The sequence below is a fragment of the Nycticebus coucang genome, chromosome 2, assembly GCF_027406575.1.
Source record: "Nycticebus coucang isolate mNycCou1 chromosome 2, mNycCou1.pri, whole genome shotgun sequence".
NCBI classification, from domain to species: domain Eukaryota; kingdom Metazoa; phylum Chordata; class Mammalia; order Primates; family Lorisidae; genus Nycticebus; species Nycticebus coucang.
In genome coordinates, this window is record NC_069781.1 from 25,455,572 (window position 1) to 25,479,050 (window position 23,479).

At 43.4% G+C, this 23,479-nt stretch overlaps 1 protein-coding gene and 1 pseudogene across 4 annotated transcripts in view; one reads left to right on the forward strand and one right to left on the reverse strand.

Annotated features, from left to right (window-relative positions):
* The window catches only part of HSDL2 (hydroxysteroid dehydrogenase like 2), a 116,361-nt gene that overhangs the window by 77,497 nt on the left and 15,385 nt on the right, over positions 1-23,479 (reverse strand). For 2 of the 4 annotated variants that reach the window (XM_053565756.1, XM_053565747.1), the window contains exons 1-2: positions 16,480-16,606; positions 825-988 (exon numbers count right to left, since the gene is read on the reverse strand). In XM_053565756.1, coding sequence (XP_053421731.1) covers positions 825-988; positions 16,480-16,496 — 181 coding nt within the window. In that variant the 5' untranslated portion in view covers positions 16,497-16,606. Of the gene's footprint in view, positions 1-824; positions 989-16,479; positions 16,607-23,479 lie in introns of those variants that run through there. The other 2 variants (XM_053565748.1, XM_053565765.1) reach the window with 2 other exon arrangements.
* LOC128568097 (TBC1 domain family member 13-like) lies at positions 16,815-21,337 on the forward strand (annotated as a pseudogene).

Here is a 23,479-nt window from a genome sequence, read left to right on the forward strand (position 1 = left end):
TATCCAAGAACCAATGCCTTCATGAGACACGACTTTTCACTGGAGTCTCTCAAATCACTTAAAAGTGCTAGAAAAGAAAAATGGTCAGAAGCACTGCTGTGAGGTACAGGGCGTGGTGGCTCCTGCCTGTTATCCTCGCATTCTGGGAGGCCAAGGTGAGAGGAGTACTTAAGTTCAGGAGTTCAAGACCAGTCTGAGCAAGAGTGAGATTCCATCTCGACTAAAAATAGAAAAATTAGTTGGGCACTGTGACAGGCTCATGTAGTCCCAGCCTAAATGTGAGGCTGAGGCAAGAGGATCCCTTAAGCCCAAGAGTTGGCGTTGACACGAGCTATGATGACACCATGGCATTCTACTCAAAGCGAAAGAATGAGACTCTATCTTAAATAAATAAATAAATAAATAAGTAAATAAGCTCGGCGCCAGATACATGCACTGAGGTTGTTGGGTTTGAACCCGGCCCGGGCCTCCTAAACAACAATGACAACAACAACAACAAAATAGCCGGACATTGTGGCGGGTGCCTGTAGTCCCGCTACTTGGGAGGCTGAGGCAAGAGAACTGCTTAAGCCCAAGAGTTAGAGGTTGCTGTGAGCTGTGATGCCACAGCACTCTACCGAGGGTGACATAGTAAGACTCTGCCTCAAAAAAATAAATAAATAAAATAAAAATGAAAACTAAATAAAGTGGCAAAACAGATACTTCTTCAACTAGGTACAATTATTTTTAGAGACGCTTTCCAATGGCTTTAACTAAACTAGCAAATTCACTATATATTAAAAGCACTGCAAGGATATTTCATGAAATAGCATCATCACACTCACTCTCTTCAGCAGCAGTGTAGATTGTGCCCTGAAGTTTTGGGTGTGCGTGGGTGGTCTTCGCAGCAATGACAATATTTGCTCCATCCTTTGCTGCTTTCAATGCAATAGCTTTGCCAATGCCACGGCTGGCACCTGTGATAAACACGGTACATCCTGCTAGCTTCCTAGAATAGAACAAACATGACCTTATTAGAAACCTCAATATTTTATTTACTAACCAGCATCAGGAGCTCATGCATACTTTCATAATATACATATTTCCTCTTCTACGAAATTTTCTCTAAATCCTTCCCCTGCCCATCTGATAGCTGATAATTCCACTGTACTCCCACTGCACTTATGAATTATTTATGACAACGGCAGTTGGCTACTCTTGCTATGATTTGAGAAACAAAATCTGTTCAAATGCAAGTAAATCCTAAAGAGAAAGGAGAAATTAAAAACTAAGCTACATAAACATGTATTTTTCCCCCACAGGAGAAGTATTAACAAGGTTGATTTTTGAGTGGTGGGATTATGCATACATTTTATCATATGCTTTATTTTCTTTCATATTTTTCAAATTTTCTACAATGACTACAGACCACTTAAAAGAAATTATCTGAAAACGATGGATGCTCTTAATAGCCAGGGTGGAAGCAATCCAAATGTCCATCAACCGATGAATAGACAAATAGAATGTGGCCACACCGTAAAATAATGTTCAGCAGTAAAAGGCAACAAAGTACTGATCCGGGCTACAATATAGACAAACCAAAAACATTTTGCTAAGTCAAAGAAGCCAGTCACAAGGGATCACATAGTATATGATTCCATTTACACGAAATACCCAGAACATGCAAATCTACAGAAATACAAAGATTAGTGGTTGCCTAGAGCTGAGAATGGGAGGCCTCGGGGCTGACTGCTGAAGGGCAAGGGAGTTCTTTTGGGGATGATGAAAAAGTTTTATAATTCACTGTGGTGATGGTTACACAACTTTACGAATATACGAAAAGCCACTAACAGTGTATTATAAATATTTGTGAATGTATCTCAGGAGAACTGTTAAACAAACCTAGAAGGCTCTGAATGAGCTAAGGGTGGATCTGAAATACTCTCTGATTCTACTGTACTGGCAGTTCCCTGTGCCCATTTCATTCTTTATTAATTAATTAATTAATTATTGACACTATCTCACTCTGTGACCCTGGGTAGAGTGCTGTGGCATCACAGCTCACAGTAACCTCAAACTCTTGGGCTCAAGAGATCCTCCTGCCTCAGCCTCCCGAATAGCTGAGATTAACAGGCATGCGCCACTACACCCGGCTAATTTCTTTTTTATCTCCTTCCACCTTAACTTTAAATATTCCACTTATTCAACTTATTCAGTTGTTAGGTGAGAAGGAAACATTTAAAAAGTAAGATTACAGGCTCAGCACCTGTGTGGCTCAAGCAGCTAAGACACCAGCCATACATACCTGAGCTGACAAGTTCGAATCCAGCCCAGGCCTGCCAAACTACACTGATGGCTGCAACCAAAAAAATAGCTGGGCGTTGAGGCGGGCACCTGTAGTCCGAGCTACTTGGGAGGCGGAGGCAGAAGACTCGCTTGAGCCCAGGAGTTGGAGGTTGCTGTGTTGCTTTTTTTTTTTACAAAAACCATGTAAAATGAGTGTGTACAGTTTATTTTTTGTTTGTTTGTTTGTTTGTTTGTTTGTAGAGACAGAGTCTCATTGTACCACCCTCGGTAGAGTGCCGTGGCGTCACCCGGCTCACAGCAACCTCCAGCTCTTGGGCTTACGTGATTCTCTTGCCTCAGCCTCCCGAGCAGCTGGGACTACAGGCACCCGCCACAACGCCCGGCTATTTTTTTGTTGCAGTTTGGCCGGGGCTGGGTTTGAATCCGCCACCCTCGGTATATGGGGCCGGCACCCTACTCACTGAGCCACAGGAGCTGCCCGAGTGTGTACAGTTTAAAGAACAAAATTAAAATGAATAGTTGTGTACTTATTACCTAAGCCAAGAAATAGAATATTACTGATACCCAGGGAGCCACCTGTCTATTCCTCTCCAACTCTATGCTTCCCTTCCCCACCCAACAAACTAAAAACTACTTTAAATATATTATTACTCATTCCCTTGTTTTTTGTTTTTTCCAAATAACAGTGTCTCTTTGTCTAAGTCTGGGTCAACAAACTATGACCCACAGGGTGAACCAGACCTACCACCTGTTTTGTATGGCCCTAAAGCTAAGTATGATTTTTACAGATGAACATTTTGTGATCCACTTGATGACAGGAAACACTAGTTTTGAATACTAATCAGGTGAAACATTATCTCCATTAGTGACCGAATTGCGCCCCCACAATAGCTATGTGGAAAGTCTTAACCTTTGGTACCTCATAATGTGATCTTAATTTGAAAATAGGATGTTGCAGATGTGATTAGTGATGATGAAGTCACATTGCAGTAGGGTGGGCCCTCAATCCATTGTGACTGTTGCCCTTACAAGAGGGAATACTAAAGACAACCACATAGTCAGAACTCCATGTGATGACAGGTGCAGAGATTGGAGGGATGTGGCTGCAAGCCAAGGGATGCCAAGGAGTGCTGGCCACCAGCCAACCTAAGAAAGAAGCAAGGAAAGATTCTACCAGAATGGAAGGAACATAGTCCTGCTGACACTTTAATTTCAGAATTCTAGCTTCCACAATTATGAGAGAATACACTTCTGTTTTAAACCACCCAGCTAGTGATACTTAGTTATAGCAGCCCTAGGAAACTACTACACTACCACCCCCTGCCAAAATAGATTCCATTCCTTTCTTTAGTAGACCCGTATTATAAAAAATTGTCCTCAAGGTAGAACACATTCTTCTTGGTAAAGCATCACAAGAATGGAGAAACAAGAACCCAATGTACTCCCTACGGTGCATCTTACAAGGGTACATGCGAAACTTACTAAATGTAGAATATAAATGTCTTAACACAATAAGTAAGAAAATCCCAGGAAGGCTATGTTAACCAGTTTGATGAAAATATTTCAAATTGTATATAAAACCAGTGCATGGTGCCCCGTGATTGCATTAATGTACACAGCTAAGATTTAATTAAAAAAAAAAAAAAGAATCCAATGTACTCAATTCTAATATGAAGGCAGGCCATGATCTAATACAAGGGGGGGGTAGAGGAATGGGGGAGCGGGAAGAGGGGGATGGAGGGTCACTGGTGTATGGCATGCCTCTTGGGGGCAGGACACAATTATAAGAGGGATTTTACCTAACAAATGCAATCCACGTAACCTAATTCTTTGTACCCTCAATGAAGTCCAAACAATAAAAAAAAAATTGGCTCGGCAATTAGGGCGCTGGCCACATGCAACAGGGCTGGGGGGTTCAAACCCGGTCCAGGCCTGCTAAAAACAGTAGTAATACCCACAACAACAAAAAAAATAGCCGCGGGCGGCACCTGTGGCTCAGGGAGTAGGGCGCCGGTTCCATATGCCGGAGGTGGTGGGTTCAAACCCAGCCCCGGCCAAAAAAAAAAAAAAAAAGTCAGAATAAAAAAAATAGCCGGGCGTTGTGGTGGGCACCTGTAATCCCAGCTACTCAAGAGGCTGAGGCAAGAGAATTGCTTAAGCCGAAGAGTTTGAGGTTGCTGTTAGCTGTGACGTCACAGCACTCTACTGAGGGTGACATAGTGAGACTCTATCTCAAAAAATAAATAAATAAATAAATAAATTGTACTCAATGGCGGTGCCTGTGGCTCAAAGGAGTGGGGCGCCGGCCCCATATGCCAGAGGGGGCGGTTTCAAGCCCAGCCACGACCAAACACTGCAAAAAAAAAAAAAAAAAAAATATATATATATATATATAAATTGTACTCAATTATTTTAAATTTCAACAATAAAAAATATTGTGGAAATTGGTTTTCGCTCTTGTTGTAACATACAAATATCTACATAATATTTCCAATTTTGCCTCTTGGTCTACAAAGCCTAAAACATTTATTATCTGGTCCCTTACAGAAAAACCCTGCTGGGCTGGGCAGTGGCTCACACCTGTAAACCCAGCACTCTGGGAGGCCAGAGTGGGTGAACATTTGAGCTTAGGAGTTTGAAATTAGCCTGAGCAAGAGCGAGACCCCGTCTCTACAAAAAGCATCTGTAGTCTCAGCTACTCAGGAGGCTGAGGCAAGAGAATCACTTAAGCCCGAGAGTTTGAGATCGCTGTGAGCCAAGGGTGACAAACCGAGACTCTTGTCTCAAAAAAAAAAACGAAAGAAAAAAGAAAATCTTGCCTAAGCACATACATTGATTAGGTTTTGCCTGTTTCAAGCTTTATATAATAGGTTCACTATTTGTTACTCTATGATTCATTTCTTTCACACACAGATTGTACATTGATCCGTGTTGGTGCAAATAACACTTACTTTATTTTCATCAATATACAATATTCCACATAAGAACATACTGTATTTATTCGTTCTACTGTTTATGGACTTTGGGGGTGGTTCTCAAGAGTTTTTTGTTGTTTTCTATTATGAACATTGCTGTTATAAATATTCTAGTGCAGATTTTCTGGTCTGTTATGTGTCTAACAGTTTTTCTAGAGCATATATCTACTGGTGAAACTGCTGGCTTCTGGGACATTATGGTGGATCAAAGATGATCACAAATACTTTCTCTTTCTTTTCCTTTGACAGTCTCACTCTGTTACACTGGGTAGAGTTCTGCGGCATCATAGCTCACAGCAACCTCAGATCCCTGGAATCAAGTGATCCTTTCGCCACAGTCTCCTGAGTAGCAGGAACCACAGGCACCCACCACAACGCCCGGCTAGTCACTCTTGCTCAGGCTTGTCTTGAACTCCTGAGCCCAAGTAATCCACCTGCCTCGGCCTCTCTGAGTGCTAGGATTTCAGGTGTGAGTCCCTGCACCCAGCTGATGGCAAATTCTTTGACATTCCTTCCATCAAGAGGAGGAATATATTTTCCCCTCCCCCTGAGTCTAGATTAGGTTTATCAATTTTTTTGATGAATAAAATGTGATAGAAGTGACATTCTGGGATTTCCAAGCCATAAGAGGATTGGCAGCTTCTATTTTCTCTCTTGAAAGCCAGATACCATGCTATGAGGAAGTGAATAAAGATCACCAAATGATGAGAGGCTACCTAGAGAGAGGGTAAGAAGCTACGTAGGGCACTGCAGCTCCAGGCAAGCTCCCAGGCACGTGAATGACCTCAACTTATGATTGTGTGGTACACCAGAACCTGGTCAATCCAAAGAATTGTATGTTGTTGTTGTTTTAAACAATTAAATTCTGGGGTAATTTGTTACATAGCAATATTTAACACATGGAAGTTCAATTTTACCAAGTAATGCCAATCCCCTTTCCAGAGTGGTTAATAAGCCGACCAGCAGCAGAGAATGAGAGTTCCCAGAGCTCTACAACCTCCCCCAACACTTGGTAATATCTGACATTGAAAAACTGTTGACAATCTGGTAGTCTGAAACAATATCTCAATAATGTTTTAATTTGAATTTTGTTATTACTAATGGGATTGAGTGTATTTTTTTTTCCTTATGGGTTTGTTTGTTTTTAGGGACAGGGGTCTCTTATATTGCCCAGGCTGGAGTATGCAGTGGCTATTTATAGGTGTGATCACTGCACACCACATCTTCAAAATCCTGGGCTGCTTCTGCTCAGCTTATTTTCATGTTAATGATCACATTCCTTCTCCCATGAAATTCCTATTAATTTGTTTTGCCCTTTTTTCTTACTGACTCATACAAGTCTATATATGCAGTTCTTATCAGTTGTGGCTTGCCTTTTCACTGTCTTTATAGAATACTTTGATGAACAGAAATTCTTTATGTTAATGTAGCAGAACTTGAATCTTCCATGGTAGATGCTTTTAGGGTCTTAAAATCTTTTCTTACCTATAAGCATATGAAGTTGTCTTCTGAAAGTTTTACAGTTTACCTTTTAAAGTTTGGTCTTTAATCCATTTAGAATTAATTTTCATGTATGAACTGAGGTAGGGGACCAAACCATTTTTCCCTATATGAATAACCAACTGTCCAAGTCTAAAATGCCCATCCTTCCTACAACTTTTCAACGTCAGCTCTATCAAATATGGCCCTCTATTTCGCTCCATTGGTATACAAGCCCTCCCTCCCCCACCTTTATAATAGTTTTATCAGTCTTGATAACTGGTAAGGCAAATAATTCCAATTTGGTCTTCAAGATTTCTTGGCAAGACTTGGACCTTTGTTCTTCCACATATATTTCAGAATAATCTTTTTTTTTTTTTTGAGATGAAATGGCATGTAGCAAAATTCTTTATTCCAAGTTTTAGTTTTATACTCTTCCAGTCACGTACACACCTAATCTATTATCTATTAGTTTCATCATCCTATCTTCTTTTTTACATATCTGTAATTTAACTTCAAAGGAAATATTTATCATATCGATGCAATTACCTGTGTAGTAAATCTCTTCCTCTAAACAGTGACTAGTTTCCGAGCAGGTCACAAAGACCAAAGTAGCCATAGGGGAACAGAGTTGATAGAAGAATACCTTCAAGCATTCACTCAGGTTACTCAGTATGAAGTAATGACTGTGTCCTTTTCTCGGGCAGAGTACCTATAGAACTCTGACAATATGTTGTTAACATATGTCAACCCTCTGGCCCGTATCTCTGAGGAAGGGGGTCATGCCCTTGGATCTCAGGCTTCACGGGGTATACAGCTTCAGAGAAAAGGCCTAAGGAATTTTCCAACTCCAAAAAGCCTAACTCTGTGAGTAACCCAGGGGAGGTCCAGGTCTCTTTAAGCCTCTGGAAAAAAAGCAAGTCATTTTAAACTCACACTGAATTTACTTTGTGTGCTTGATGTAGGATAAGTTTATTTCTAAATATTATCCTACACAGGTGCTGGGGCCTCAGCGGGGCATTGCTCATTTCAGAAATGCGTGTGCGTGTGAGTGGGCGCAGCCCGTGGCTCAAGGAGTAGGGCACCGGCCCCATATTATACCGTGGGTGTCGGTTCAAGCCCGGACCCCGCCAGAACTGGAAAACAAACAAACAAACCAACCAAAAAATTTTAGGGAACTCAACTCAGTGAGCTGAAGCGATCCGCCCACCTAGACCTTCCAAAGTGCTGCGATTACAGGCTTGAGCCACCTCAGGTCGCCTAGCCTAATTCGATTTACTTAAATATCATTCTCCCACACCTGGTTTCACTGTATCTGAAGAGATGTACGTGTGGCGGGGGGAAGCTATTGTTAAGAATAGAAGATAACGGGTGGCGCCTGTCATATTTCAGAATAATCTTATCCAACTGCACAAGCAAAGTCAGTAGAGGTTTTGATAAAAATTGTATTGAATCTATAATTGAAAATGGGGGGGAGTGACACCTTTCTAGCACTAAGTGTTCCAATCCATGCACATGGTATTACTTTCTATTTATTTAGAATAAATAATGCTTTTCAATGTAATTGTATAGGTATTGTACATCTTTGTTGGCTTTATTCCTGGGTATTCCATTGTTTTTTTTTGTTTTTTTGTTTTGCAGTTTTTGACTGGGGCTGGGCTTAAATCCACCACCTCCAGAATATGGAGCCGGCGCCCTACCCCTTGAGCCACAGGTGCCACCCGTATTCCATTGTTTTTAACTTTTTTTTTTTTTTGTGGTTTTTGGCCAGGGCTGGGTTTGAACCCGCCACCTCTGGCATATGGAGCCAGCGCCCTACTCCAGTGAGCCACAGGCACCACCCCATTGTTTTTAACTTTTTAAGAAATTGTTTTAAGGCTTAGCGCCTGTGGCTCAAGTGGCTAAGGCACGAGCCACATACACCAGAATTGGTGGGTTTGAATCCAGCCCAGGCCTGCCAAACAACAATGACAACTGCAACCAAAAATAGCTGGGCGTTGTGGCGGGTGCCTGTGGTCTCAGCTACTTGGGAGGCTGAGGCAAGAGAATCACTTAAGCCCAGGAGTTGGAGGTTGCTGTGAGCTGTGATGCCATGGCACTCTACCCAGGGCAACAACTTGAGGCTCTGTCTCAAAAAAAAGAAATTGTTTTAAATGTGTAATTTCAAACTTAAAGAAATGTTGCAAGAATAAGAATAGTACATGAAATAACATATATCCTTCGCCCAGATTCATATATTGTAAATATTTTATCCCACTGTTGTAATATTTGTACTTATTCTTTCTCTCCCTTTCTCCGTCTATATATTTTATTTCTTCCAAGCCACTTAAGAGTGATTTGAATACATCAAAGCTTGTTCTGCTATGTAGCCACTCTACAGTTTTCAACTTCAACAAATGTAACATCAGTATAATAACTACTTTTATCTAATAGACATACCATCAGTTTTAAATTTTGTTAATTGACTCAATAATGCCCTTTACAACAATTTTTGCTCTCCAGTACAGGACCCAGTTTAGGATCAAATAGTGCATTTAGTTCTCATGTCTTCAGTCTCCTTCCATCTGCAACATTTTTCAGCCTCTCTTGTATTTTATAATATTAACTTTTTGAAAAATACAGTTCCTACTCTTTTTTTTTTTTTTTTGTAGTTTTTGGCCGGGGCTGGATTTGAACCTGCCACCTCCGGCACATGGGGCTGGCGCCCTACTCCTTTAAGCCACAGGTGCCATCCTTCCTACTCTTTTTTTAAAAAAGATAATGCTCCACACTTTGGATTCAACTGGTATTTCCTCATAACTAGATTCAGGTCATTTATTCTCAACCAGAATATGTACTATTGTGTTTTTCTCAGTGTGTCATATCAGGAAGCTCACGAAGTTCATACGTACTCACTAACAACGCTGATTTTAATCATCTAGTCATAGTGTCATCGTATCTCTCCACTTGTAGTCACTATTCTTTCCCTTGCAAATAATGAATAATCAATATAAATACATTTAAAGACCATTTTTAAATCTTTATCATGGGATTTTCAAATTTATTCAGAAGTACAGAAAAGAGTATAATAAACCCTCATGTTTATTCAATTATAAAACTCTGAAAGCAGTTATCAGAATTCAAATACGAGAGGTCATATAATTTCACCTATGAATACCTCAGCATTTACTCTCTTAACAGATAAGTTTTTATGTCAATGCCATTTGAATACCTAAGAAAATTAACAATAACTGTAGAATCATACAATATCTGTCCATATTCAAACTTTCATAACACTCTCAATGTCTTTTTAGAGTTGGCCTTGATAAAATCAAGATCCAATAAGGACCTCGGCATTGCATTTAGTTGTATCTTTTTTGTTTGTTTGTTTGTTTGTTTTTGAGACAGAGCCTCAAGCTGTCGCCCTGGGTAGAGTGCCGTGGCACCACAGCTCACAGCAACCTCCAACTCCTGGGCTCAAGCGATTCTCTTACCTCCGCCTCCCAAGTAGCTGGGACTACAGGCGCCCACCACAACGTCTGGCTAGTTTTTAGAGGCGTCGTTGTTGTTTGGCAGGCCCGGGCTGGATTCGAACCTGCCAGCTCAGGTGTATGTCGCCGGCACCTTAGCCACTTGAGCCACAGGCACCGAGCCTAGTTGTTATATCTTAATCAAGTTCTCTTTTATCAGCTTCCTGCCTATTCTATTTGCCATTTATTTGGAAAATAGAGCACGTGTCCTGTGGTAGAGTCCATATTTGAGACTTTTAACTTCTCATTTTTATTGCTATGTATTATATTTCTTGTGGATTTTCATTCACATGTAGAAATCTAAATTATTTTTATTCGTTGACATTTATGTCTTCCAACTTTGTCAAGTTTTATTAATTCTAATAATTCAGTTATATGTTATTTTGGCTTTTTTTTTTTTTTGAAACAGATTCTCAGCTTCTCGCCCTTGGTAGAGTGCCATGGCATTATCATAGCTCACAGAAATCTCAAACTCTCAGGCTCAAGTGATTCCCTTGCCTCCCGGGTAGCTGTGACTACAGGTGCCAGGCTGGTCTCAAACCTGTGAGCTCAGGCAATCCACCTGCCTCACCCTCCCAGAGTGCTAGGATTACAGGTATGAGCCACCGTGCCAGGTCTTATTTTGGCTTTTGGTACAGAATAATCCTATCACCTGCAAATAATAACAGCATTATTTATTTCATTCCAATCCATACACTTTTTCATTCTTATGTCTTTTTTGTTTTGAGACAGAGTCTCAAGCTGTTGCCCTGGGTACAGTGCTGTGGTGTCACAGCTCACAGCGACCTTAAACTCTTGGGCTTAAGCCTCCCAACAGAAGGCTCTCTTGCCTCAGCCTCCCAAGTAGCTGGACTACAGGCACGCACTATAACACCCAGCTATTTTTTTGTTGCAGTTGTCATTGTTGTTTGGCTGGCCCAGGCCGGGTTCAAACCTGCCAGCCTGGGTGTACATGGCCGGTGTCCTACCCACTGGGAGTACGAGCACCACCTCATTCTTATGTCTTAAATACTATATATACTTCAGTCAGAAGAAAAGTATTCCTAGATGGAAGGTCTGAGATGCAAAAACAGTATGAAAATCATAGATACTGATAAGTACATAAAGCTAAAAAAAGGCACAGAATAATAATAATAATAATAATAATAATTGGCTCAGTGCCTATAGCATAGTAGTCATGGCGCCAGCCACATACACTGAAGCTAGTGGGTCAAACCCCGCTTGGGCCAGCTGAACAACAATGACAACTGCAACAAAAAAAATAGCCGAGTATTGTAGTGGGTGCCTATAGTCCCAGCTACTTCAGAAGCTGAAGCAAGAGAATCTCTTTTTTTTTTTTTTTTGTAGAGACAGAGTCTCACTGTACCGCCCTCGGGTAGAGTGCCGTGACGTCACACGGCTCACAGCAACTTCTTAACTCTTGGGCTTACGCGATTCTCCTGCCTCAGCCTCCCGAGCAGCTGGGACCACAGGCGCCCGCCACCACGCCCAGCCATTTTTTGGTTGCAGTTTGGCTGGGGCTGGGTTTGAACCCGCCACCCTCGGCATATGGGACTGGCACCCTACTCACTGAGCCACAGGCGCCGCCCAGCAAGAGAATCTCTTAAACCCAAGAGTTTGAGGTTGCTGTGAGCTGTGACATGTGTATGTGGCTGCCATGGCACCCTCCCGAGGGCTACATAGTGAGACTCTGTCTCAAAAAGTAATAATTAATAATAAATAATGCTTGGGTTAAAAATGGTAGAATTAAAATACATCGGCAATCAGAGTTTAGCTTTTCGAAGTCCTTGTATTGTATGGAAGAATGGTACATTTCTATTTACTTTAGACATCAGTAACTTAAATATACATGTTAAAATTTCTTGGTTGAACACTTGATAAATAGAAATTCTAGACCTTGAAAGTTTTTGTGACAAACACAGGATACTAAAAGTGGCATGACTTTTCTAGAAGACAAAGGACAAGGTTTCCTCGGGCAGGTTGAGAGATATAAAAAGGCTGGGCATGGTGGTTCACACCTGAATCCTGGCACTCTGGAGGCCAAGGTGGGAGGACTGCTGGAGCTCAGGAACTTGAGACCACCCTGAGCAAGGGTAACACCCTATGTCTACAAAAGATAGAAAAACTAGCTGGGTGCAGTGGCAGGTGCCTGTATTCTCAGCTATTCGGGAGGCTGAGGCAGAGGATTGCTCACATCCAGGAGTTTGAGATTGCCAGTGAGCTGGGATGATGCCTAGGGACTCCAGCCTGGGGCAACAGAGTGAGATTATGTCTCAACAACAACAACAACAACAAAAAAGTACACTCAAGGTGGCGCCTGTGGCTCAAGGAGTAGGGAACTGGCCCCATATACGGAAGGTGGCGGGTTCAAACCCGGCCCTGGCCAAAAAAAAAATTAATTAATAAATTTAAAAAAAAAGTACACTCAAAGAAGCCTGACTTCTCACCTACCCATAGGTGACATGCTTCATTAATTTCTGGTTTATTCTTTTTGTATTTTTTCCAAAAACATGCAAACACACCCAGACATATATACATATATGAAATACGCTGTATGGTTTAAGTTTCCCTCTTTTACACAAAAGGTTACATACATAGAATATCAAAAGTATGTTTTAATGTACTAATAAGATAATGTCCTAACTATTGCTTCAAAAGTCTTATCCTTTTGCCTTGAGCATAGTTGGATTGATTCCCAGTAGGATAAAGGGCACTTTCTTCCATTCTCAGAGTTTCTGGCATTGACAGAAAAAAAGGCAAGGGTATCCTGGATCTATACAACTACGAGGACATCCTTCAGCTCCAAAGCATTAGTACCAGAATACAGAAGGCAGGAGCACCTCAAAGAAAGGTTCTAAATTTCTCAGCATTATTGACAGAAGGCTAAAACTTGCTAATGCAGAGCTAACTTACACTCTAATTTACTAGAATTCCCTCATCAAAATCAGGTAAATGTCATGAAATTTTTTTGTTAAATACTTTAAAAAAGAACAATTTTTTAAAAAAAGATTATGCAAACTATTCTAAAGTTCATTTGGAAAAATAAACACCCAAGAATAACCAAGAAAATTCAGGAAAATAATCCAAATGAGGTGGGAACCAGCCTTCCCAGATTTTAAAACATTTTATAAAACTAGAGCAACAAATCCAGTTTGATAGAGAAGAAAGCCCAGAAACGGATCTTTATACATACAAGAATTTAACATACGATAGAGGTGGAATCTGTAACAGAAGAGAAAGGATTAACTATTAGGTCAATGCTTCGGGGACTTTGGTTCAGTCATCTGAACCAAAATCCAGTGGGCTTCCTAACTCATTTCCTGTAACAAAATTAAATCCAAGATGAATAATAAGATCTAAGTGCAGAGCGGTGCCTGTGGCTCAAAGGAGTAAGGCACCAGCTCCATATGCCAGAGGGGGCGGGTTCAAACCCAGCCCCAGCCAAAAACTGAAAAAAAAAAAAATCTGAGTGCAAAAAAATGTATGTACAGTATTCTAAAAACATAAAAACATTTTAAAATACTAGGGAATACCAATTTAAAAAAGATCCTGGTTTAAGATGGACTTACAAGGTTATTACAAAAAAGCTTTTAAGCCTTAAAAGACTGCTAACTCTGGCTTCAGAAACAGATTTCTTCACTTTAAACAAATAGTATGATCAAGTCAAGATGCAACAAAAAACTGTAAAAAATACTTGTAACACAATAAAGGACAAATTTTTAAAATATACAGAGCCCTCGGAGATCAATTCATTGGTTAAGCCAGGTAAATAAAAAGATACACAGAAGACTTTAAACTAGAGTTTCTCAACATTATTGACATTTTGGACTAGATAATTCTTTGTTGAAAGGGGCTGCCAGTGCATTGCAGGATGTTCATCAGCATCCCTGGACTCTACTCACTAAATGCCATTAGCATCCCCTTTCAACTGTGACAATCAAAAATGTTCTCAGATATTACCAAATGTCCTCTACCAAACTGTCCCTGGTTTAAATATATGTAAAAAGAGATCCTCAAAATGCAAATTTCAACTAAAGTGCCATTATTTTCTCTAATTACAATTTTATTAAATGTTACTGTTTGCCAACATGTTAGATTAGGAAATCTCATTGGTGTGCAACCCTTTTGGAGAGTCATCTGGCAGTATTTACTAAAGTGTATATACTTGGCTCGGTGCCCATAGCACAGTGGTTACGGTGCTGGCCACAGGCACAGAGGGTGGTGGGTTCGGACCTGACACGGGTCAGCTAAACAATGACAACTGCAACAAAAAAAAAATAGCCGGGCGCTGTGGTGGGCACCTGTAGTCCCACCTACTCGGGAGGCTGAGGCAAGAGAATCCCCTAAGCCCAAGAGTTTGAGGTTGCTGTGAGCTGTGACACCATGGCCCTCTACCGAGGAGGACATAGTGAGACCCTCTCTCAAAAAAATAAATAAATAAAGTGCATATACTCTTTGATCCAGGAATCTCACTTCCAGGACACACTTAGATATGTACAAACAGATACAATCACGTTAAACAGAAATATAATCATGAAAGTAAAGACAGTGTAACAACAACAAAAAACCAACTAGAAAGGATATGGCAGCTCACAATAGGGAGTAAGTTAAATAAATAAAGGTACATACATTTACAGGCTGAGCATTCTTTTTTTTTTTTGCCGGGACTGGGTTTGAACCCACCACCTTTGGCATATGGTAACAGCGCCTTACTCTGTTGAGCCACAGGCGCTGCCCAGGCTGAGCATTCTTAATCTGAAAATCTGAAATCCAAAAACACTCTGGTTCTAAGAATTTCAGATAACAGATACTCAAGCTGTAATAGAATAAATATTACACAATCATTTAAGAGGAGGAGGAAGACCTAGATGTACTAAAAATGTATCTCCCCAGGGGCAGTGAGCTATATATAGTACCAGTACTCTGGAGGCTGGGGAGGGAGGATCACTTGAACAAAGGAATGAAGGCCAGAAATCAACATAGGAGACTTTGTCTTTAAAAAAAAAATCTGTCCCAAGATATATTAAGTAAAAGTAGCAAGGTCATGAATAGAGTTTGCTACTATTTTTTTAAAGATGGTGTGTGTGTTTGAATGGTATACAAAATACTTATATAAATGCACAGAACGAAAACATATCAGAAAGGAACTAGAGTACTGGATTTTAAGAATGGGGTGTCTCACTTTTTAACTTTACACCCACGGGAACTGTTGTAAAGTCTTTTGGCTATGTACCTATGTTTCAGGCAAATTACAGAATTTCACACTTCATTCAGCTCAAGATACCCATACTCTTATAAACAGAAAGTAGAATGGTGGCTGATAGGGGCTGGAGGCAGGGAGAAATGAGGGGTTATTTAAAGGATACAAAGTTTCACTTTTAAGAGTGAAAAAGTTGGGGCGGCGCCTGTGGCTCAGTGGGTAGGGCGCCAGCTCCATATACCGAGGGTGGTGGGTTCAAGCCCAGCCCCGGCCAAACTGCAACAAAAAAATAGCCGGTTGTCGTGGCGGACGCCTATAGTCCCAGCTACGCGGGAGGCTGAGGCAAGAGAATCGCCTAAGCCCAGAAGTTGGAGGTTGCTGTGAGTTGTGTGATGCCACGGCACTCTACCAAGGGCGATAAAGTAAGACTCTGCCTCTACCAAAAAAAAAAAAAAAAAGTGAAAAAGTTCTGGAGATGGACTACACAGCGATATGGATATCCTTAAGAATACTAATATGTACACGTAAAAAATGGTTAAGATAGCAAATTTTATGTGTATTTCGCCACATTTAATTTTTTAAGGTGAAAATCCCCAAAAGATACCCATATTTTAAGATCAGTTTGTTACGAATTTGGAAATTAGTTTTTAAACACCCTACGATTTTATCATTCCAGAACTGAGCGTCCAGAATTAAGTGGCAGTTCAAGAGCTGTTTCAGTGACCTTTCACCTAGAACTTGCACGCTTTCAGCTAGCCACGCAGCTATTGCTAAACTCAAAGCAGGACCAGCACCAGGAGAGCGCGGTAACCGACTCTCGATCCCTTTACCTGTGGAAGAGGTTTTACACTCCCGCTATCCTACAGTTCGCAACTTTAGGCTACTTCTCACGCGTTACCGCAGATTCTCTGTCCGCAGCGTCCAGAGCAGACGAGCAGAGAGCGCTCCAAGCAGTTTCAATAACCCTCCCACATCCCTGGGCGAGCCACCGCGGGCCCAGAAAGCCGTGCACGAGACCCCCATCCCTTACCCGGTGTTGGGTAACATGACTTTCGCAGACCAGAGAACTTGGCGGCCGCAAGCAGAGTGCAAATGGTAGATCTTCCCTGCGCATCTAGCCCCTCCTGAAGCCCCGCCCCCACAGTCCCGCCCTGAGGCCCGCGCGGGAAGAGGTGCTCAGAGAGGGCGGAGATCGCTGAGTGCGCCTGCGCACGCAGTGGGCCGTGGGCGCTCGGCGTTAGTTTCCGCCACCTTAGACCGGGAACAGGACAGCTACTCTCTGCGCAAGCGCTTTGAGAGACGACACGGCCCCGCCCCTCTCGCGGAGTGCTACGCTGACAATCGGTCTCTGGCTGGCGGCTGGTTTGTTGGCTGCGTCAGCCGCTACGTACTCCTTAGCCACTTAGCTTCAGCTCCAGCTCCAGAACAGGAGCGTGACTGAGGAGTAGTGCGCTAGAAAAACCTTGCAGTGAGGACAGACTTCTCGGCAGGCCCTGACCTGGCTCAGGTCCTCTCCCCCCACTCACGGGCGCCGTCCGGACGCTGCCCCCCCTTTCGGCAGATACTGACTTTCCGTCTGAAGCCTGACAATGACGGGCTGCTGCAGATCAACAAGGCTGTGCGAAGGTTGTGCCCAGACAGACCCTCCCCTAAGAGGGCCGCCGAATACCCCGGCCTCCTCCTCCTGCACCCTCAGAATGAACTTGAGACCTTTCGTAAGTGAGTGGCGCAGGCGATACTGAAATCCCAGACAGTGGCCCGGAACCGGAGCGGCTTACAAATATGAGCTCCCGGCACAAGAACTCCTCACCATAGTCCCTGAACGAGTCTGAGGTGCTGCCCGACGTCTGTCAGGTCCACTGGGAGGTGGTGGAGAGGATCCTGTTCGTCTACGCCAAACTCAATCCTGGCACCACTTAGGTGCAGGACATGAATGAGACAGTGGGGCCCCTCTACTATACCTTTGCCACTGACCCCAACAGGGAGTGGAAAGAGCATGCCGAGGCGGACACCTTTTTCTGCCTTGCCAGCCTTTTGGCTGGGATCCAGGACAACTTCAAGAAGTTAACTCCCAATGCTGCATCACCTACAATATGGAAAAGTTGTACTCCACCTTGAAGGATAAGGGCATGGAACTCTACTTGAAACTGCAAGAGCAGAAGATCAAGCCCCAGTTCTTTGCCTTCTGCTGGCTGTCACTGCTGCTGTCCTGGGAGTTCTTGCTGTCTGACATCCTGATCTGGTACTCCCTTTTCGCTGATGACAACTGCTGGAAGGGGACTCTACCTAAACATGTGGCTTCTGCAGGATTACACCATCACAGATGTGTGCCAGATCCTACAGAAAGCCAAGGAACTCCAAGATTCAAAGTAGCCTGGCAGCCAGAGGCCAAGGTTTGGGAAAGCAGCCATCAGGCCCCTGTGCCCTGACTTCTGGGATATGCAGAAGCCTATGGAGACCCCAGTCCAGGAGGAAGCTGCAGGATTAATCTGCTGATTATTTCCTGCTCCTTATTTCCCTGGCTTCCCTGACGCAGGACACTCCTACTGGGGGCACACTGTGCCATACTCCTTCCCTAACCACCAAGCCTTGGCTCCCTGCCTGCTCTTCAGTCCCGGGAGCCTTTGCCCAGGCCTCTGAGCAAGGTTGGGGCTCAGGAAGTTATTTTTTTCCAGGGCTAGTGGGGGTTCTTGGGCTAGTGGGAGGCTGGCAAGGGCCTCAGTTCCTGTCTCTGGTCTTCTCCTGGGCATTGGTCAGGACGTGCTTAGCAAATGGGCCAGAAACAACTTCTGAGGGTTAGTACTTATGCTTATCTCTGGGGAAAGTGACCCTGAGGGCACTAAGCAGCTGCCAGGCCCAGGTCACACCCTCTGTGTGTCTCCTACTAAGCATGTGTTAGTCTGGTGGTGCTGGTTTTGTCTTTATGTCCCTGAATTCCCAGGGATGGGGGCAGTGAGGGGAAGACCATCTGAATCATACTTGGTCTCTCTGCTTTTCCTTCCTTGCCTGTCTACCACTGTCTCCCTCCACCTCTGTCACAGCAGGTGTCTGCACCTCTCTTGCTCTATTTTCCTCTCTCCATTACTCTTTCTCTGCCCTTCTCTCTTGGGGTGTCTTATTCTGAGCCTCTTACCCTCTTTTTTTTTTTTGAGACAGAGTCTCAAGCTGTCGTCCTTGGTAGAGTGCTGCAGCGTCATTGCTCACAGCAACCTCCAACTCTTGGTCTTAAGCGATTCTTTTGCCTCAGCCTCCCAAGTAGCTGGGACTACAGGCGCCCGCCACAATGCCCAGCTATTTTTTTTTAAAGGGATACCTAAAATAACACAATTTATTGTATTCCTTTTTAATCCCCAATCATATATGACATATTCATAATTATTTTTCTTGCATAGAGGGGGTATAACATCAAACACTTATCGGAGCAGTAGGTATTGATGGACTACTAATTCATGGACATTCATTTCACAGATTATCAATACCTTTATGTAAAGGCCGTCCCCCAGGTGATCATGATCCTCCCCACATTATATGAAATTATTATATATTCCCCTAATTTCACACAAGTATGATTACCTAATAAGTGGAATTATGAGAATTGGAGACCTCACAAATTATTTTTACAAGAGTCTAATACTACATGGAAATTTGCCTTGCCTTCTTATCACACCACAGATAGTCCCAGTTGGATTCCCAGGCTGGCATGTCCTTTATATTGCATAAATTCCACCCCCTGCAAGAAATTACCTCACCATAGTATGTTTTTACCATTAAAAATGGAAATTTGAGAGCTTCATTATCTATCTTCTTCCAAATATTACTCAATATGTTAAATCAGAAAATATTTTTTTGTTGTTGTTACAGTTATCATTGTTGTTTTAGTTGGGCCGGCTGGTTCAAATTCACCAGCATCAGTGTATGTGGCTGGCACCCTACTCAGTGAGCTACAGATGCCGCCTTGTTATCCTCTTTCCTCTTCCCCACTCCTCTGAACCTAGGAGACATAATGAGGCATCTTTCTCACCAGGGCCTTTGGTGATCAACCTTGGCCTGAAGGCTCCCAGATCCCCGGACTGGGAAGTCCTCAGTACCTCACTGGAGGGCCCTGAACCTGCTTCTCATAGCAGGAATCTTAGAAACCAAACACTGACGAGGCTTTGAGCCTCTTGCCCCTGCTTTCTGCCCAGGGCGGGATAAAGAAGAAGGAAACCTATGTTTTCTGGAAGTGCCCGCAAAGATCCTCCTGTCACAAAGGAGAAGGACATTAAGGTGATACCCAGGCTTAGAATCCAAGTACTTTCAAAGAATTCCCTTGGCCTCCAGGCCCCAGCCCAGGGTGGTGAGACCTGAAAAGGGCAGTTGGGACCTGGCACACCATAGGCCAGGTGCAGCTGAGCATCAGTTGAGCCTATCAGTGCCAGGAGGGCCATGGCTGTGCCTCTGTGTGCCCCTCTATACCGTACTGCTGCTGAGGCTACTGCTGGCCCTTCTCTGGGCACCTGCTTGGGCTGTTCGCAGGGTTGGAGCAGGTGCACTCTGAGCAGGGGCCAGTGTAACTACGCTCAGCTGTGGGAAGGTAGGGCTGCTTCTGACCAACACCTCTCCCTCCTTTTTTGGACAGGGAAGGTGGTTTGGGTCTGGAAGCCAGGTCCACATCTTCTTTCCAGACAGTCCAGCTGGAGCTAGGCCCCCGCAGCCTTTCTGAGTCTGGCAGGCGGAACTTCTTGCTGCCCTTCCAGGCCTGGCTGTGGGTCAGAAAAACCTTCCCCCAGGTGGCTCCTTTACCAAGCTTTTCCTTGGATGCTGCTGGGACTTTATGTACTTGCCTTTTTCCTCCCTCTCTCCACACAGTATTCAGAAGATTTTTACTATTTATCAAGACTCCTGGCTATTTATTGCAGGTGGCAAGCACTTTGGGATAAGAGTTGGGGCTGGGGAGGTAGAAAGCAGTTGGACATGAGGTCTTTATTCCCCAAGGTCAAAGTCAGCATCTATTCTCTCTGCCCCTAGGACCTTCCTGGTTTTCTAGCAGGAACAGGATTTAGAAGGCTCTGAGCTCTCTCTTTACAAGAACTGAGTATAAGGGAGTGAAGATAGCTGATGTCCTTGCCAGACTCAAGAACCCCTGGGATGAGGCAGAGACCTACCAGCCTGGTCCAGCCTCTACCCAGAATTTGCCCGCTGGTGGTTCAGACCCACTTTGACTCCCTCATACCCTGAGGCTTGGGCCTCTTCCTGGGACACAGCAAACATTGCCCAGGACACCTGATGCATTCTGGCCTGTCCTCTACCTTCTCTCCTGGGACTGTACTACTTGAATATGATTTACCTCTAGCAGCTCTGGGTTCATTGTCCTCTCTCTGACCTTAAGATGAAGGTCCAGGGAGCAGAGAACAAGTCTTGGTTAGGCTGAGCTCCCAGTGGGATACTGCCTGAGGAAGGGACTGGCCCTTGGTATACTCTCCTCCCCAGATTCTCAAGGGAGGTATCCATGGAGCCAGAGTGCCCAAAGGCTTCCTGCTTGAGCAGCTGCTCCCTACTTCAGACACAGATTGAGCTCTAAGAATTCAGGTCTCACTCCAGAGTCTGCTTTTGTTTTTTTTTCATCTGTTTTATTCCTTCCTGAAATCAATTCTAGTGATAACAAGTCTTTATAAATTATGCATTTTTTGGCTTGGCGCCTGTGGCTCAAGCAGCTAAGGCGCCAGCCACATACACCTGAGCTGGCAGGTTCAAATCCAACCTAGGCCTGCCAAACAACAATGATGGCTGCAACCAAAAAATAGCCCGGCGTTGTGGCGGGCACCTATAGTCCCAGCTACTTGGGAGGCGGAGGCAGGAGAATCGCTTGAGCCCAGGAGCTCAAGAGAGCATCAAGAGATGCCATGGCATTCTACCTAGGGCGACAGCTTGAGGCTCTGTCTCAAAATAAATAAATAAATAAATAAATAAAAATAAATTATGTATTTTTTGCAAAAAAAAAAAAAAGTATAATTTTTCTGTTTACATTCACCAAAAACTGCCTTTTTGTTTTTTTACAGCCTTGGAAAGTTCCTGGAGGGATAGCTCTAGGCCTTAGTTTCTGCCCCAGAGGCAGAATCAGTGGCAAGACCACAATTGTGAATGATAAACTTATCTGCCCCTTCTGTCATCAGCTTCTGTTATCAGCCTGCCTGACCTAAGAAAAGGAGGGGATGCAGCATTCACAGTACCCTGTTAATTTGCCTATAGTCAGAAATCAACTTAATCGTCTTCTGGAGTTCTCTTTCACCCTGTTGGTCTTTTTCCATCTAAGAAAAGTAAATTTCTCCAGATTTGTCTGGAGAAATCTTCACTAGCTCAAACTCTTAACAGTAACAACAAAGAAAAAACCTGTATATATACACAAAAGATAAAGCAAAGCATACCACTACAAAAACCAATCAAATTGCAAAGGAAAATAGCAGAAGAGAAAGAATAGGAGAACTACAAAACAATCAGAGAACAATTAAATGTCAGAATAGGTTGAGTATCACTAATCCAAAAATTTGCTCCAAAATACAAAACACTTTTATTTTTTTGAGACAGAGTCTCATTTTTTTTTAGAGATAGAGTCTCACTTTATAGCCCTTGGTAGAGTGCTGTGGTGTCAGCTCACAGTAACCTCCAGCTCTTGGGCTTAGGCAATTCTCTTGCCTCAACCTTCCAACTAGCTGGGACTACAGGCGCCCACTGTTTTTGTTGTTGTTGTTGCAGTTTGGCCAGGGCCAGGTTTGAACCTGCCACCCTCAGTATATGGGGCTGGCACCCTACTCGCTGAGCCACAGGCACCTCCCTATTTTTGTTTTTATAATTGCAGTTTGACCAGGGCCAGGTTTGAACCCGCCACCCTTGGTATATGGGGCCAGCGCCCTACTCACTGAGCCATAGGCGCCACCTGAGACAGAGTCTCATTTTGTCACCCTTGGTAGAGTGCTATGGTGTCACAGCTCACAGCAACCTCCAACTCTTGGGCTCAAGCGATTCTCTTGCCTCAGCCTTCCTAGTAGCTGGGACTATAGGGAACTGAGGCAACAATGCCCAGCTATTTTTTTGTTTGTTTGTTTAGCAGGCCAGGGCCAGGTTCCAACCCATCAGCCCTGGAGCATGTGGCCAGCACCCTAACCACTGAGCTATGGGCGCCCAACCAGCTCTTCTATTTTTAGTAGAGATGGGGTATCATTCTTGCTCAGGTGATCACCCTTCTCAGCCTTCCAATGTGCTAGGATTACAGGTGTGAGCTAAATATATATGCATCCAGCATCAAAGCACTTAAACATATAAATCAAATATTAAGGGAACTGAAGGGAGAAATGGACAGCAAAGTGATAACAGCAGAGCACAGCTATACCATACTTTCTTCCTCTTTTTATTTATATATATATATATATATATATATATTTTTTTTTTTTTTTTTTTTTTTTGCAGTTTTTGGCCGGGTTTGAACCCGCCACCTCCAGCATATGGGGGCAGCGCCCTACTCCTTTGAGCCTTTTTTTTGAGTCAGAATCTCACTATGTCGCTCTTGGTAGAGTGCCATGGTGTCACAGCTCCTAGCAACCTCAAACTCTTGGGCTTAAGCAATTCTCTTGCCTCAGCCTCCAAAGTAGCTGGGACTACAGGTGCCCGCCACAATGCCCGGCTATTTTGTTGTAGTTGTCACTGTTGTTTAGTAGGCCCAGGCTGGGTTCGAACCTGCCAGGCCCAGTGCATGTGGCTGGTGCCTTAACCATCGAGCTTTGAGTGCCAGGCTATACCATACTTTGTCAACAATGTCTTAGAGATAAAAAACCAATAAGAAAACAGTGGACTTGATCAACACTAAAGACCAGTGGTTCTCAACCTGTGGGTCATGACACACAGGAACTGTATTAAAGGGCCATGGCATTAGGAAGGTTGAGAACCACTGCTACAGACCAAAGGAACCTAATAGACATATACAAAATATTCTATTGTTGGGGTGCAGAAAATACCCCAAGATGAAGCCCTCAAAAGCAAAAGTTTTTCACGACATT